General features: G+C 39.8%; 1 protein-coding gene across 1 annotated transcript in view; it reads right to left on the reverse strand.

Annotated features, from left to right (window-relative positions):
- Positions 1-17913, reverse strand: part of dpyda (dihydropyrimidine dehydrogenase a) — a 121281-nt gene that overhangs the window by 81614 nt on the left and 21754 nt on the right. The window contains exons 4-9 of the mRNA XM_023804550.2: positions 16609-16696; positions 13540-13701; positions 8481-8677; positions 5858-5939; positions 4266-4353; positions 357-464 (exon numbers count right to left, since the gene is read on the reverse strand). Of these exons, the coding sequence (XP_023660318.2) occupies positions 357-464; positions 4266-4353; positions 5858-5939; positions 8481-8677; positions 13540-13701; positions 16609-16696 (725 nt within the window). The remainder of the gene's footprint in view (positions 1-356; positions 465-4265; positions 4354-5857; positions 5940-8480; positions 8678-13539; positions 13702-16608; positions 16697-17913) is intronic.

Below are 17913 nucleotides of genomic sequence, written 5' to 3' on the forward strand. Positions count from 1 at the left end.
AGGAGAAAAAAGTTACACAAGAAAGTGCTCTTACTCGTTTTTTTTCACTTATATTTATATATAATGAATTTAGCTGAGTTTAACAGCATTTTTCCTCCGACCTCAACTTTACACAATGCATTTTCACAGAACAAAACGCCTAGATATGAAACATATGACATCATTCTAGCAGATGTCCATTTAAAAAAAAAAATAAAAAATTGAAAGGGAGAAGATCAGAACTGCAACCCTCTCTCTCCCAACTTATAAAATTTGGAAATGAATGTGAGTAAATATTTGTCACAGGGGAATACAGTGACGAAGCTTCACCCCCCAGTTCAACGTGCAGATTTTCCGTCAGTGAGAGAAATGCTTACCTGCTTTGCTGGCCTTGGCAACCACTGGCAAGAAGTCCTTTGATGTATAAAAACCCTGCTCCCTTGAGAGGCCGTCAAAGATCTTGTGCTTGTTTGCCTGGGGTAGACCTGTTTGACCAGGGAGAACAAAACAACAACAAAATATTTATATTCATATCATACATACTATACTGTAAAAGAATAATACACAGATCTATGTCTCTGTGTTTTGCTGGAGATGAAAATAGCACCCTAGGCATACTGTATATTTACATTGTCTACCACAGCAAGGAAGCCTGAACAGCTTATCACTGGATTTCACCATACGTGCGTATCGCAGTGCACACAGTTGAAGAGGCTCGTAAGAGCTTGCCCGATTCTAATGGGATCCTATTCAGTAAGTGTCAAACCAGGCCAAAACGGCATGCATGCTCCATAACAAGTGTGATTTGTAATTGTTCACTCGAGCAAAATACTCGCCGAGTGCTCGATGCCTGTTAACCGGGAGCTCTGATGCCGCGATTGTTCCCCCGTGTCTCCTGCTAATCAGATATGAGGAACAGGACGCCCTCGACACAATGCGTGCTGCGATATCCCCGGTGCTAACACATTTGGTGTCTCCAGATGTACTTGGTTTATTAATTCCGATTTTCGAAATGGTATTGCAAGTGATGAAATAATGAGAAATCTGTACAGGCCTCTAAGCAAGTCAAACTGTCATTCTAAGATGTTGTATATGAATGATTATATATGACATAAATATATCTTACAATTTATAAATTGTGAGACATACGACAACTCTAAGTCATATACAATCATACATATATATGTACCATATGTAAGATCTGTATACATGTGTACATATAAATCTATATAAACAGATATGACTCTGTGAATTCTTTTATTATACACCTTTTTGTTATATTGTGCATTTCACAGACTATCATGAATTGCATTATAACCACTGGCTTTATTATTTATTATTTACTAAATATGGGACTAATCAAAATAAAGTGAAATAATGAGATGTTTGAACCAACCTCTGGATATGAATCAATTATAATGACATAAGTGAGTGAGGTTTTGTTTTACTGAACACTCCACCCCCAATAGATATCCATATTTTGTAGGATACTGTTCATGGGGTATGTGTCGGGGGCTGGGGGGGGGGGGGGTATTATCAATCACTATCTCATTACCAAGCTGTCATTTGGGTTTCGGTTAAATGCATTCTGGCTTACTGCCGTGCTCAGTGCTCAATGAAATGACCGTAAGTCACACAGAAGTCACCAACGCTATACATCAAAGGGCAGAACACTGCTGTTATCATACCTTAATAAACAGTTTCATCTGAAACCCGTAATCCTCTGAACTGGCTTATCTAACCTATAATGTACTGCCCAATTTATGAGCTGTAATGAGGATACAATTTACTTAATTTCACACTAAATATAAATTGTGGTATATTGCACCAAACTGTTCGATTTTCAACACAAATTTACTGTAATTTTTTGCTTACTCAACAGTTTTATCCAATGTGACCTTTAACCATTTATTCAGATGAAAGAAACTGAACAAATATATTGATGCAAAAAAACCATTGGAATCAGTTTAAATGATTCCGAATACACTTGAAAAGTGTAGGCAGGCAATGCATATTTTTTGAATTGTGCTTGGAAATGGATGGGCAGATAATCACTGTGGACCTCCTTGGCAACAGGCCCTCTCAGGAGTCTCCTATTAAAACTCTGCACAGCCATGGAGGGGCACTTAACCACCCAGAATATTCAGTGACCATACAAACAAGTCTTAAGTATGTACTCGTCATAATCTGAATGGTCCATTTTCTCTGTAGATGGAGATTTGGCATTACGCTGGACTCCACCACACTGCCTTAGTATCCATGTGCGTTACGGCTAAGAGACTGTAAACAGAGATCGCCAACCAGTCTGCACACAAATAAACGTATCCGTAACAAGACTTATCTGTGTCCGTGGTAATAAAACTATGTGGGCTTTGTTTCTAAATACCACGTGCGTGGTTAAAAATTAATTTTGATGACATTTTCCGGCAGAATTCACCATGGTATTGACCCCTGACCCCAAAGATTGTTGGTCCAACCATTATGGACTTCACTGGGTTCATTACAAGTCAAAAAGAAAAGCCTGTTAAAATGCACATTTTAACACTAACAGTTTTTATTCTGCCCCATCTTTTATATGCAATACGCTTCCATTTTCCACAGAGTGATTCTCATTTACTTTGCTCTGATCTACACGCCTCAATTACAGAAGAGACAATGAGCAGGCGAATACCATTGAAAACAATAAATCATATTATTTTCCACTGGGCAGGCACTCCTTAATCACATGTTATGGGAAGCTATTGCTGCCCGAAGCTAAGAATGAAAAGCACTTCATTCTGACGTCCATTCAACACCCGGTCACCGGCCCTGTGAATCACACAAACGTGAACAGACAGGGCCGCGGCAATAACCTGTGGTGGAAAACTAAGCATACGGGGATTTAACATAAATAGAGACTCTGAACGCATTAAATGCCATTTTCACATGATATTCTTTAACCTTGTCCTAAAATGAGTGAGAAATTGAAGTGGAGTAGTATTTTTTTAAATGCCCTTTTGCTACCATTTGGCCATTATGGCTGAATGAGTGTATTTTCTCCATGATGGATGCAGCCCATAAATGATCCCAGCCTCTTTAAGGTCAGACTATGTAGATTCAGATAAATGTATAGTATTACATCAAGCTCAAAGTACACAAATGCATCACTGAATTGTTGGGAGAGCACAAAAGAATAATCCATCAGAATAAATTATATCATTACATACAACTGGTTATACCTAATATTTATACATATAAAAACACAGCAAGTGAGAATATTTCTTAAAATAACAGTCCTTCACCTAAGGCTATTAGTTTGCTATGATTTCTAATCTTTTCACTAAGCTAATAGGAGCAGAACAGGGACAGCAAGATTAAAAATGCATTTTATTTTTAAATGTATAATAATATGCACCTATATATCTAGCAAAACACAGAATTATCTGCATGCATAGTGATCATATGTATCTATAAATTTATAGTACAGCAATTAGTTATTATTATTTAACAATCATCCAATAATTATATATTTGCCAATATGATAATGAACAGACTGGGCGATCATTCAAATAAAGCATTGCTGTTTCCCCAAAGATTATCAGCAATACATAATAGTGCGGCTCATTCACCTCCCAAAGCCATCGCACCGATCACTCGACGAGAAGCCGGACACAGGCCATCCGTCATGTTATAGTGAATTCAACACAAATGTCATCATTAATAAACATTGTCATACTTCTACAATATGACACGTAATAGTAACCATTTTATTCCCTATTGTCACCTAGTGCGGATCATAGCATTTTTCATGGTACAGGATTTTCCCTTGCAATACGGGCTGTAATACAATGGGCAAACATGTGGCAAGCGCAGCAACTCTCGTCGTAATGCGGTTATTAATGTTCAATGTCAGGGTAGATGCTGAGATTTCAGAAGTTATAGGAAATATTTTATATATGTACTGCAATGTGACGTGAATGAGAAAATAGCATTTCGAAGTTCGAGTTTCTACAACATTTGTGTTTGGTTGTTTTTGGCAGATCTTTTTATCATATGAGTTAAGCCGCGGTGAATGTAAGCATGCAGCCATTGATGTTAACATAAAATTGCCAGCGGAAATATTTTCAAGGGGTCAAAAGAACCACCAAAGTCCAATTAATCAGATAAATAAGTTGTATGAACTTTTCTGCTTTATATAACTGCACTTTTCCATTTCCACTCGCTTCATTACTGTCTTACCTGACATTTCAGCAGGCAATTAGCGACTAATGCAAAAAGCAAGCGGGGGTTAATAAAGGAAAACCAACCGATTCCAATGAAAACCGCTTTGTATCCTTCCTCCTTCAGCGTGGTCAAAGTCATCCCATCCTGACCGAGGCCTTTCTCGCACACAATCTGCAAAACAGCAGAGGCACATGTAAACAGCGGCGGCAGACTGCAGGATCTGTGATTCTGTTACACGTGAAACAGTCACCATGAACATCTAGGGCATCTGCAAAAGGCAAGTATATAAATTGTTGGACGATTGCAGAAGTAATTAGGAAGTGACACGAAAAACTGTGCGGAGGTTAAAAAGTAAGTGTAGTAGGAAGTTGTGTGTAAACACATTTGTTTGGTTCAAACTGAAAGTGATGCATGGGGTATTTTGCTTCAATAAATAGCAACTTAACATCCAATCAAAATCAAAACAGTATTGCTGTACTGTACAATACAAGCTATTGAACGAAAGTTAATGATTTATATTAATTATTAAGACCATTCATACATTCAACCATCTTCTAGCCGTCTATCTTGCTGATGCAATTGGTGCCATAAATAACACCGTTGAACCGCAAAACAAAAAGGAAGGATGGAGAAAGACAAGGTTACACAACCCACAGCAGGTGGGACGGCAAGGGCTGTCAAACACTGGTCCCACCATTGTTGTGATTCACCGGGGGCCACTGTGTTAAACCCAACAGTGATTGACAATGAATGATTATTCCATATACTTATACTGGAAAAGAATCAATTTTCCTGTCGTCAGAAAACAGTATGATGCTATGGGACAAGGCAAGTTTACAGTTAACAAACGCTATTCTTACTTTTACTATGAAGATTTGCATGAATCTCTACCCAAGCACTATTCTCACCAAGACTATAAGATAGAACTGGAATTAAAACAGTTATGACAACACAAAGTAATTTTACTAATCATACCATGCACTTTACTCACCAATGTACTGAAGGCTTCCCTTGGATGGAACAGTAAAGATTGCCATTGCAAGATATTAAGGATATTTGCAATTTTAGAATGATGTGTTAACTGTCCATATATACAACCATATTCACATATCTGGACACCAATTTCAGGTACACTATGTAAATATTGCATAGCTACGGCCTTGATGATTATTTGACTCTAAAATCTGACTATAATGGTAAATATTAAGTACTAAATGTTTATGCCTTTTCTTTCATTTTCTATTGCCATGAATGAACTTAATAAATGAACTATAAATCAGTTAATTTATTTCACAAGACTAATGTGGCCATTAATGAAAGGGGTTATTAAAAAAAACACAGGAAGAGAAAATTTATTTTAAAAATATGCAAATTCATCACCTCTCGGGCAACTCGGGGAATTTGCTTCTTCCTCAAAATTAATCATGAGCTGCTGTTCTAGATGAAGACTATAGATTACCCTTTATCACCAGAGCGGCATTAAGGAAACAGACAGATGGATGCTGGCAGCCAAAGGCTGAAGGAGGCATCTTTCCTGCGGGCATCCCTATGGCTGCTTTTAATTTTTCTTAGCTAACGTGGCTGACATTTGGCAGGTAATCTTTCCAGATTGCCGCGGCCTCGGCCGCTCGGATGAACCCGGCCGATGCAGAAGAGCGAGGAGCCCGGTCATTACCTTCACACCCAGGTCCTTCATTAGTTCTATCTCAAACTGCACCACCTCAAAGGGTAGCCGGAACTGGGGGATCTCTCCAGTGCTAAACAAAAGGCAGAGAAGAGAGAGAGAAACACTCTGGGTTATACACACAGCTAGTTGGGGGAAAATGATGCATCTGTCTCTCCAGTTTTTCTCATCTATCCTTTGCTCTGGCAAAAAAGAAATGCCCTGTTCACAGTTATCTTCCTTGGGTCACGGATATAAAACAGTACTGGACATGTAAGCAGAACTTTTATATGACATAGACATAGATCTGAAATTTGGAGGGGAAACGGAAACACAATGTTAGCAGAATGTTCAAACAGCGGTGGGGGGAGCGGGAGGGGGAGGGTAACACACCTTCCCACAGCCATGACGACCAGCATCAGGAAAAAACCCGCATCGATGCCACGAGATAAATATGCAACAACACACAATTAAAAGCACCGAAAAACCAAGGCCTTTAAGAATGACTATGACTAATTATTTCATTAACATCTTTAACCTTCAAGCCTATTTGCCTGTGTATTGATCTCAACAGTGCCCTTCAGAGGTAACTATATAAATAGGATGTACATGTACAGCTTTTACAGCGACACACAGTTAAAGGGTCTTGTTTTGTAAATCGGTCAACCTGAACAAAAGCAAAGAGTTGCTTCCTGCTGAATAGAGTCCTGTTCATGCAGTATGTTTATATCAGACAAGTTAGAATGGAAATTCATACTGGTAACATGGGGCACAAATCATATAGCATTATATTATCACATATGTATTAATTAACCACAAACTAAGTCTTAGTTACATACTGATCTCATGTTAATTCATCATTTATGATTAAGTTTTATCCCAAGTAGTTACTATATTCGTTACTACATCTGTTAATTTTATAAACCTTTGTGAACTACTGAAGGAACTACTAAGGAACTATTGAGGGAATAAGTAATGAATAATACAAGTGAAATCTCATGTTTGCTCATTAATGAAACATGACGCATCTTTAATCTCAAGTAGCAACTATATTTGTTTATGATTTGTTCATAATTTGTACTTCAGAAGTAAGTGAGTTATTACTAAGCATTCGTGCACCATCAAGTAAAGTGTTACCATCCATCTGGTTTCAAACCACATATCCTATTCAGGGTTGCAGGGGGTCTGGAGCCTATCCTGAAGGCTACGGGTGCAAGGTGGGGAACAGCCCAGGAAACTGGAATACCCGGAGCAAACCCCGCGAGGACGCGGGGAGAACATGCAAACTGCACACACATGGAACCTTGGCAAAATGCAAACCCAGGTTCCAGAGGTATGAGGTGACCGTGCTACCCACTGCACCACCATGCTGCCCCATAAAGTGTGACCTTCATACATAATTAGAACATTAAAATTAATGCATTACAGAGACTGAGAGCAGGTCCTAGAGATTAAAAAACTGACTCTTGTTAGATGCTGATAAACAAGCGCCTGTTTCTACTTTTCTCCAAGAAATATTTATACATGTGACCTTCGTTATTGTTTTTACCCTATGCAAAAATAATCAGAGATGGGTTTTAAAGGCTTCACTGCGCCTTGGCATGTGTCTATGACTATTGCGAAGTTGGATCAAATAGATTCTTCCATGAGAATTCCCATCTTGTGATATTTTGATGGCACTGGTGGAAAATGGGGATTCAGAACCTATATTCAACTGCCGGTGAAGTATTGGAGCTCAACTGGATTGAGGTCCAACGAGAAGAGCGGCTAACTTGTGTCTTGCATCATTTAACGTAAACCAATCAAACCGTTCACTGGCTACTCGCACCCTGTTGATGGAGGTATTGTCCTCTCAAACTCTCAGTAGGAGATCAATGTCTCGCCACTGGATAAATGTCAGCACTGAGAATTGCCTCGTAGTTATTAGCATTCCCTCTCCCCTCTAAGCGCCTCAGCAAACCTAATCCATGCCAGGAAAAGAATCCCATGCTATTACAGAGCCGCCAAGCCCCTTCATCACTGGAATCGAGCACTGGATCCTCTAGACTTCTGTGCCATATGCCACACTCATACTCTTCTGTTTATAGGCAACAAGCTGAAGGATGACTCATTTGACAAAATCATTTATCAATTAATTATAATATTCCACTGTTTAGGATATCTCAGTATTTTCTTTGTGAACTTTTAGGTGTATTTTAGGTGCAATAAAAAGTTTATGCACCGCAACAAAGACAGAGCATCTCTGCAGATTTCTTCAGGTAGGAATTGATGAAAGTGGCTGCTCATACTGTACCTTAGATTGACATCTGGAGTCAGCTGATTCCGAGTTAGTTACTCAAAACAATGTTTGAATGTAACCATCAAGCAGTTTCATCCACCTTTTCCCTGAGCTGATGATTTGCTCAACACCAGTATCAACACCTCAACACCTTGGCGACAGTTCATTGTGAAACATAAGCCAACTGCTTAAATTGAATATACTAATTTTTTTATGCAGTATAAGCTGAAAAGGCTTGTCATGCCGTACAACCAACGTTAATATTGGTTTGTTTTGTTTTCACACTAGGCATTATAAAACAAGAAGTGACCAAATAATAGATGAATGGTGTTTTTCCCCTTTTATTTTGTTTTTTACCTTAACCCCCCAACATATTTCTCCTTCTCAAATATGGTGATGTTGTCATAGCCAAGGCGGGCGAGGAAGGAGGCACAGCTGATGCTGGCTGGGCCGCAGCCAATCAGGGCGATCTTCGAGTGGAAACTCTCTGGCATCTGATCCGGAGGAGGCAGTTGAGGATTTCGAACCTGAGGAATACCCATCTGGCTGAAAACCTGGAGATGAAAAACAAGCAATTAATAAAAAAAAAAAAGCTGTTTAAAATTCTCAACAATGTAGACCCATCCATGACAAAAGAGTGGACCATGGATTAGGTTCAACGCTTTTATTACCCTAACTGCACTATTTAAAAGTACTGGTTCATTATAATAAAGCAAACTATTTCCATGCCTTTCCATGTTTACTTATCCTCCATTTCCTTATATATCACCATTTGCTAAGAAACCACAATGCGTAGCCAAACAGAAAGACACCATGACAAGTGTGGACTTTCGTTCAGGTTATCATACTTAATTTTCTCCGGACCCTGAGCCGAAATGCAGACCGAGATCCAAATCTATCAGCCTGAAGGAGTGCTCCTCCCTTCCAGGAGTGCTCCTCCCTTCCCCTGAAGTCCCCAACAACCATGAAAAGACCTGAATGAGAGGCCATCTCGACAATGAGGACCGGATGACGCAGCTCCTAAGTGAAACTCAATGATGGCACTTAAAAGACACTTAGGCATATCATTACGATGACGTTTGACTGTAGTCGCAGAAGCAATAAGCACCTAAATGTTCCACAGTAATTTAACTTTTTTTTTATATAAACTATAACATCGTAATTCAGAGACTTCAATTTGCATCTCTAAATTTTTGGTCAGGAGGGAAAGGGGAGAACCCAAATTTTACAAACAGGGGCAATATCTGAACCATGGTGGTGAGGGGCCACAACTGCTACTCATTGAGCCACTGTGCAACCGTGCCAAGTGACAATAAAGCATCATTCAACCAAGAATTTAATTGTGGTGGAGTGTGGCTCAGCGGGCAGCTGGCCGGTTTGTGCCCCCGCCTTGGCACCATAATCACGTGTCCGGGGGCCATTAAGTGAGGCTCCTTCTCCCCAGCATCAGGAGTGCTGCACACTGACGGACCCTGTGCTCTCACCCCCACGCTTGCTCTCACCCGCAAGTGTGTCTCATAGAAAGCAAGGTGGGGGAGCTGAAAATAGAACTTCCCTGTAACATAAAGGATCACTATTCTGTACATGTAGCAATCCTGAACTCAAACACAGCTTTTTACTTGTGGATATCAAGGAAATGGCTTGGCTCAGAGAGGTGGCATGGGGGTGCAGTGGTGAGCACTGTCACCTCACACTTCCAGGGTCAGGGTTTGAGTCTCCACCAGGGTTCCATGTGTGTGGAGTTGGTATGTTCTTCCCCGTGGGGTTTCCTCACTCAGGTTTCCCCCCACAGTCCAGGAACATGCTGAGGCTAATTGGAGTTACGAAATTGTGTGTGAGTACGTCCTGCCATGGGTTGGTGCCCCATCCTGTGTTATTCCCTGTCTCCTGCGAACCTAAATAGGACAAGTGGTTTTAGGAAACGTATGGATGTTCTGGATTAGCTCAAAATGCACTTTACATCAAGGAAGCCAAAGCAGCAATCAGAAGCTCTCCTGGTCCTCCAGCCAGACTTGATTAGAAGAAATACCGCATTTCTCACTTGCTTGTGGAGAAGCAATGACTTTATCTGCACTCAAAGCCAGTGGGGCACTAGTGAATACAGCTGGGCATTCCTCCCCTAAGGTTATCTAATTATCAGCCCGATAACCACTGTGACCTTTAACATTTAAGGAAAAAGGAACTGCCACCAAGACACAGATATCTAACGAGTCATAGGGGTGGCAGGTGACATAAGAGAACCGTCACTTTATAATAACTGCTTTTTATCCTGTAAACCTTAGTAAAACTTTACACTGAGCCTTCTTTGTGTTGAAAAGTATAACAGGCAGAAAGTGGAAAAAATGGAGCAAAATAATAATTTGGGCTGAATATAAGACTGCAAGACATTAAAAGGCATTCCACTTACAGCAATGATAAACATGGCCAAAAACTGAAACTAAACTATAAAACATCACCTTCTGTTAAAAACACATTGGTTGCATTACATTTCTTTTTTTCATACAGCTTTTGCTGTTCAGTAAAATAAAATCTACAGATAAACACCATATGGACAAAAGTATTGGGACACCTGGCCATTACACCTACAGGAACTTTTATGACATCCGGTTCTAAATCCATGATCATCAATATGGAGTTGGTCCCCCTTTGCAGGTAGAACAGCTGACACTCTTCTGGAAAGACTTTCTCCAAATTTAAGGAGTGTGTCTGTAGGAATTTTTGCCCATTCATCCAGAACAGCATTTGTGAGGTCAGGCATTGATGTTGGACGTGAAGGCCTCACAATCTCCGTTCTAGGTCATCCCAAAGGTGTTAGATGGGGTTGAGGTCAGGGCTCGGTGCGGGCCAGTCAAGTTCTTCCACACCAAACTCACCCAACCATGTCTGTATGGACCTTGCTTTGTGCACTGGGTGACAGTCATGCTGGAGCAGAAAAGAACCTTCCCCAAACTGTTCCCACAAAGTTGGAAGCATAGAATTCTCCAAAATGTCTTGGTATGCTGAAGCATTAAGAGTTCTCCTCACTGAAAGAGGCCTGAAAAACAACCCCATCCTCCCTCCTCCACCAAACTTTACAGTTGGCACAATGCAGTCAGGCAGGTAACGTTCTCCTGGCATCCACCAAACCCAGACTCGTCCATCAGACTGCCAAACAGAGAAGTGCGATTCGTCACTCCACAGAATACATTTCCACTCCTCCAGAGTCCAGTGGCGGCGTGCTTTACACCACTCCATCTGACGTTTGGCATTGAGCTTGATGACGTGAGGCCTGCATGCAGCTGCTCGGCCATGGAAGCCCATTCCAAGAAACCCCTAGCGCACAGGTTAATACCAGAGGAAGTTTGGAACTCTGCAGTTACTGAGTCAACAGAGCGTTGGCGAGTTTTACGCACTATGCGCCTCAGCCCTCAGCGACCCACTGTTACTTTACGTGGTCTGACACTTTGTGACTGAGTTTCTCTTGTTCCTAAACGCTTCCACTTTGCAATGATACCACTTACAGATGACTGTGGAATATCTAGCAGGGAAGAAATTTCATCAACTGACTTATTGCAAAGGTGTCATCCTATAATAGCACCACACTTAAATTCACTGAGCTCTTCAGAACAACGCATTCTTTCACAAATGTTTGTAAACCTGACCACATGGCTAGGTGCTTGATTTTATACACCTGTGGCAATGGGACTGAATGAGTGATTAAGAGGTGTGTCCCAATACCTTTGTCCAAATAGAGCATATTAATGACAATTAAAATACATAAATGGAAGTAGCAGCACGGCATAAAGACTGACTGTAGTGACAGCTTACAGGTCATAAAACACATGTTGCTGATGGATCTGTGACAAGAGGATTAGCCTAAAAAACCTATTTATAATTACTGGTGTGACAAAAAGTATTATTTGGATCAGTATCCACAGAATAGAGAGTAAAAAAAAAGAAGAAGACATAGGTTCAAGGTCAGCTTAGTGAAAACCATATCTAGAGCTAGCTACAAAGCTATTGACATCAACCTACAGCAAACGTTTACATTTATTTATTTAGCAGGTACTTTTATCCAAAGCAACACACAACTGAGAAAGCAGGGGCAGTTGGTCCTTGGATCAACAAGGATTAAGGGCCTTGCTCAAGGACCCAATGGTGAAATCACTCTGCCAATGCTGGTATTTGAACCAGTGACTTTCTGATCACAAGCACAGAGTTCTAACCCACTGATCACATACCACCATACAAAACTCCCGGCCTGCCTGTAAGAATTCCTGTGCTACCTCCTACCTACTGTGTGCACCGAATCATATGAAATTGATTGTGGCGTTAATTCATTAAGTGGTGCTGGTGCTCGAGTGACGAAGCACGAATTTAAATTGTACAGCATCTACTGATTACACGCATTGTATATGCTGTGTACAATTCAAAGGACGACACTTTCATCTCTTCATCAGGCCAGAAAAATGCAACATTAGCAGCAGCCACACGAGGCAGAAGATCAAAGGTTGCAATTCAAGCCCACCTGCTATGTTTGACATTTTCACTTAATTAGCATTTATCATGAAACTAAACAAAACCCTCGATGACACTGACAACAGACACCCTGATTATAGTCCAAATCATTGTTCAACAAAGAAAAAAAAAGAATATAACAATTTAAAAAAACATAAAGTCTGTCATTTATGATTGAAGTCAAAGGGCCCAAAAAACGACGCTATTCCGGAAATATGTAAATATACTAGCTGTGAAGGTTTTAACAATCACCTTAAAAATATAAATATATATTTCCCACTCTCTATGTATGTATGTATGCATGTATTTATTTATTATTTATGATACAAAGTGAATTTTCTTTGATTTCACATCTCGTGTTTTAGACAAACACTCACATTTACTTCTCTGATGCGTGGTGACTTTGACATCTACCATAAGTCATTTTTTCCCCTTTTCCCCTCATTTTGTGTAAGCTTGTATTTCTAATGGTAAATCTGACATTTATCATAGCAGGAGACGGCCTGTGTGATAAAATAAGGGAGAATTATGACTGTAATGGTGCGGCCTGACAGACACCATGAGTCTGAGCGGCAGAGGCTGCCATTGCGGGGGGTTCGGGGGCGACATTAATGCGATTCGGATATGAGAGAGCGCCACTCCATCACGGCTTACGTGAACTTAACCGAGAGGAGCGGAGTTATCACTGCCAAAGTACGCAGGAACATGGCTGGTGAGCGGGACAAAAAAACGCTAACAAGGGTTAAACTGACAATCCAGCAGCTCGAGTGAAGTCTTAAGAAGGATACACAACACGATGAATGCAAACAACAGGTCTGTGTCTTCCCAGATTCAGAAACACATGGTGTAGAACGACAGCAGTAAATGAGAAGGTACAATTCAAAGAGGCTGATGCAACTACGGGAAGATTTAGACCTACCTCCACGGCAAACTGCTGCAGTCCACCGATGTTAATGGGACCTTCCTCCGAAGCGTAGAGATTGCAGCCCCCCACGCAGAGGTCAGACGTGGGACACACCATGCCGCATGTAAGCCCCAACGGGTTGTCCGACAGGATGGCCTTTGCTGCACCGTAGTAGTTCTGCAACAGACACATGTGCCCGATGCATATGAACAGGAAAGGTGCACAGGAAGCCACAAAGGGATTATCAGGGATCCTCAGAGGCCCTGAATGATTCCAGATACAAAGAACCAACTCCATACAAGTTAGGGTGCTAAGGAAGATTTCAAAAATTATTATAGAACTTTGGCACAAATTCTTCCCTTTCAAGCCAACCTGGGCAAGGAGATTTTTTTTTTAAGTAGAATAACACTTTAGCATCAGAGTTACAAAGTGGCAGCTGGCAGTACAGCCTAAGTATATCCGCGGCTTAAGACTTAATCTAATTCCACGTCTTCCGTGAAAGGTGGCACTGAGCGAAACTGCAACCCATTTCATGTAGAGGGGCGGCTTTTGACATTTGGCAGCTATTTCTTTCAATTCAATACATCCGTCCAATAACACCGACACCCTGGCTGGAGATGCTTCTGGTCAAGAAATAGCAGGTTGCCAAGGTGTCACAGGGAGCAGCTCCAGCCCAGTTCTTAAGTCCGAGGCCTTCGTTAGGTAGAACGCGTCATCATACCATAGCTTATTCCATTGATTTGGCAATAAAGGCATGTTAGGGGGGGCAGTGTATGACTCAGCGGGTTAGGGTGCTATGCCTATAATCAGAAGGTCACCAGTTTGAACCCCAGGGTTGGCAAAGTGATTTCACTCTTGGGCCCCTAACCGTGGCCCTTAACCCCAATTGCTCCAGGAACCCTGCATTCTCAAAAAAATAAACAAATAAATAAAGGCTAACAAAAAAAAATAGATAAAAGCTAATTTAATGTTTTGTATCTGTAATTAAGCAAGGCAATATCACCATGCTGGACCTGAAAAAAAATTGCTGCAAACGTTTACATAGCCCTGCATGTACTTTTCATTTTGAGGTTGCAGTTACAATGTTCCCCTGAAGACTCCTCTGCTTTGACGCCATATTAATATTTAGACTACTCAGACGGCAGTGCTCCATACATATTTTTTTTCTTTGTGAAATAGTTTACACACTCCATTTATTTTAAGAAGAGGTTTAAGTACCACTGTTGCGTAAGAGCTTAAATTTTGAGCTAGAAGGCAAAACGTATCTCACTGTCACTGATGACTCCAAAAAAAGTGAAGCCCGCATTTATCTAGCAGCTGATTACTCATCAAGAATTCAGAAAGATTACACCCCCCACCCTCCCTTTCATTTCTGAAATCAGTGCCTAACTTGACTTTTGTACGGCAAATAGCGAGCAGAGAGGTTGCTGGATTTTTCAATTTAGTTTTCAACAAAACATTGTAACAAGCACTCCTAGGATAATGATGACTGAGGCCTTCTAGTATTTTTACAGGACGGCCATTCAATGGCCATAGCAGAGAAAAAGCTGAAGTTCACTTTCATTATCGTGTATGCTATCATTATGCCCTCCAACAAATTTCTGTATTTTATTTGCTCTAAACATTGTCATTTAATTCCCCTGTTCACACATAAGTGTTTACCGTTACCTAGTCAATGCACTGCGTTTATATTTATATACAGTATGAGGACTAAATGGGTCACAGGAAAAACTTAAAATTACAAAAGCAATAAAGTAACACATATTAAGACAAGCTCTGAAATACAATCAATGGCTGATTTCAATAAAGAAAAAAGCAGATTATTTTCTTTAAAAAGTGGATGCCTACCAAAAAGGGCTTTTGAATAAAATATTTGAATATTTCAGTAAAAACAATGTAGTTAATAATTTTCTTAAATTGATCTCTTTTGAAATATAATCTTCAAAGTTGTTCTTGCTTTCAACTTAATTTTATGAAAAAAATAAAAAATGTAAGAAACACTGAGAACTTGTATACAGAAGTTCAGAATTTTGTCTAATGTCTAAAGCAGTGTGGTTTAATTGACATGCCCTTTAAATAGAAAAGGTTACATTGACTATTTAAACAGATAAGACCTGTTTCAGAGTTTCAGCTGACCATTAGTTGTGTCGTACTTCATTAAAGTAAAACCATTAAGCCTTTCTGGCTATTTAATTAGAAAGTCTATATAATTGGTGCATGTCTACTCTGATTATCCTGGCAAAACAAAACAACATGAAAATGGACTTTAGTGAAGACAAAGAGACAACAGTACAGCTTTTCTTTTTGTTTTAAAACCCTGAGTTCAGAAGAAAGTCATATTTTATATCTTAAGCATAATTGTTGTTAAATTCAAATATGCAATATCAGCATGGTTATCTATTTTGAAAAATAATTAGTCTTGATGGTAACAGTCCTTTACGTGATACCAAGCAGTTCAAAGGGAAAGTTAACTTTTGCATTAAGTTTAATTCTTTAATTTTCAAGAAATATATTAATTATTAAAGGCCTGTTGAAAAAGCATTAATTGTATGTTTGAAAGTCGAAAGTTAGTATAAATCAGAAATTTAGAAAATTGCCTATAATACTTAACATACATAAAACATCAGAATATCATTTACTGATTTTGGTAAATTTGCCAGAGATAATATTACAAAACCAGTTCCTGCAATTTTTAAACCAAGATGGTCTGCCATCCTGGTTTCACTGAGAAATTCAAATCATTAGACTGTTCATTTGTGCAGTGAGGCCATGTGCTAGAAAATCGTGGAAAACAGTCTCAATAAGTTCGTCAACAGTTTTATTCAAAAATACAGATCGTGGTTAGATGGCAAAGGGTACATGTTAAACTTTGTACTTTGTACCTCATTCGCAGAAAAAGAACAGTGTATCCTTAGCTACAGCAATAGATGACGTTAAATGGTAATTAATAGCAACTCTAAGATTCCAGGATGTCAGTTTGCATCGTATAAAAAATTGTGTAGCTGCTTCCAGAATCAAGATAACAAAGACAAACAAACAAACAAGCAAACGAGCAAAAAAAACCCAAATAAACAGACATCTTACCTTGTTAGTAATGCAACTAATGAAGGATTTAATGTCCAGATTGGTTGGGCAGCTTTTCTGACATGGTGCATCTGCACATTTAAGACACCTAAAAATAAAATAAGAAAATACATGTATTCACTTCACCACCTAAGACAGAACTGCCTCATCTAATACTGGACGTTTCCCTCCTAGCAAACAAGCAGATATAATTGGTGCATGCAGAATAATTGTATGAACATGTGCATTCTAAAAAGACTTTATGGATACACAAAGCTCCAAGAAAGCAAACTAGACAAACCTGCTTTTCCCACAGAAGAGAATTAAAGGAGAGTCAAGCGAGGGCTAATGCAAGGAAGAGGCATGTATTGGAATGGCGTTTTGTCTTTTTATTTTTTTTTTTTACAAAAAGTGAAAGTACCAAGAGAGGAAAAGAGATGGAGAGAGGGCCAGTGCAGCCAGCCTCCTGTAATAATACCGTCTTGCAATTCTCAGAGCTCACTGCGGACTAAAGTGCACATGGCTCCCATTAATACTACTTATCAAGCTGACAGAGGGGTAATTACAGGAGTAGCGAGTGCGGTGCGTTAGTACCACTGGAGGAGCAGCGGCCGCACAGGAAAGCACACCCGTAAGATGTTTTATTAAATCTGGGTGGTTGATCATCAAGTGACATTAGTGTTGACCTATTTTTGTATTTGACAATAAATTATCCCTTGCCCACAGCATAATAGATATTGCATCAGAGTCCCATCTAGCGGAACAGCCACCACTGCAACATAGGGAATGGTCGCGCAATGCAGACGTTAAGTTAAATGCTGCAGAGGTTTTATCCAGGAGCCTGTCTCTTCTCCAGGCTCAGCCTGATTAATATCACAAGGACAGATAAAAATAAATAAGTCGGTTTTAAAATAATGTGCCTCCGAACTTACCGTAAATAAAGGAATAAATGCACACACAAACACAATCTACTCCAGTAAGTTCATCAAAATATTTTGCCACTACTTAGATGTCAATGTTCAATTCCAAGAAAGTCCTGTTGCACTGCGGAATTTAAGCTTTGCAGGAATATAAAGATTTGTATTTAAACAGAGTACAGTAGTAATACCTTTTGCTCAGTTTTCTTTTTTTTTAAACTGATGCATCCCCCTTGCTGTCACTAGAGCTTAAAACCTTTGGATCTGGACCCCAGCCTCAGGTCACCTCCAGCCTTGCTGGTTTATTTTATTACATTGCAGCAATTGCATTAGGAGAAAAAAAGGAAAACAAAAAAAAAATAACCAAAGTGCACTGCAGCTTACTGAGCCAAACAAGAGCAACAGTAGG

The sequence above is a fragment of the Paramormyrops kingsleyae genome, chromosome 15 (assembly GCF_048594095.1).
Source record: "Paramormyrops kingsleyae isolate MSU_618 chromosome 15, PKINGS_0.4, whole genome shotgun sequence".
NCBI lineage: Eukaryota > Metazoa > Chordata > Actinopteri > Osteoglossiformes > Mormyridae > Paramormyrops > Paramormyrops kingsleyae.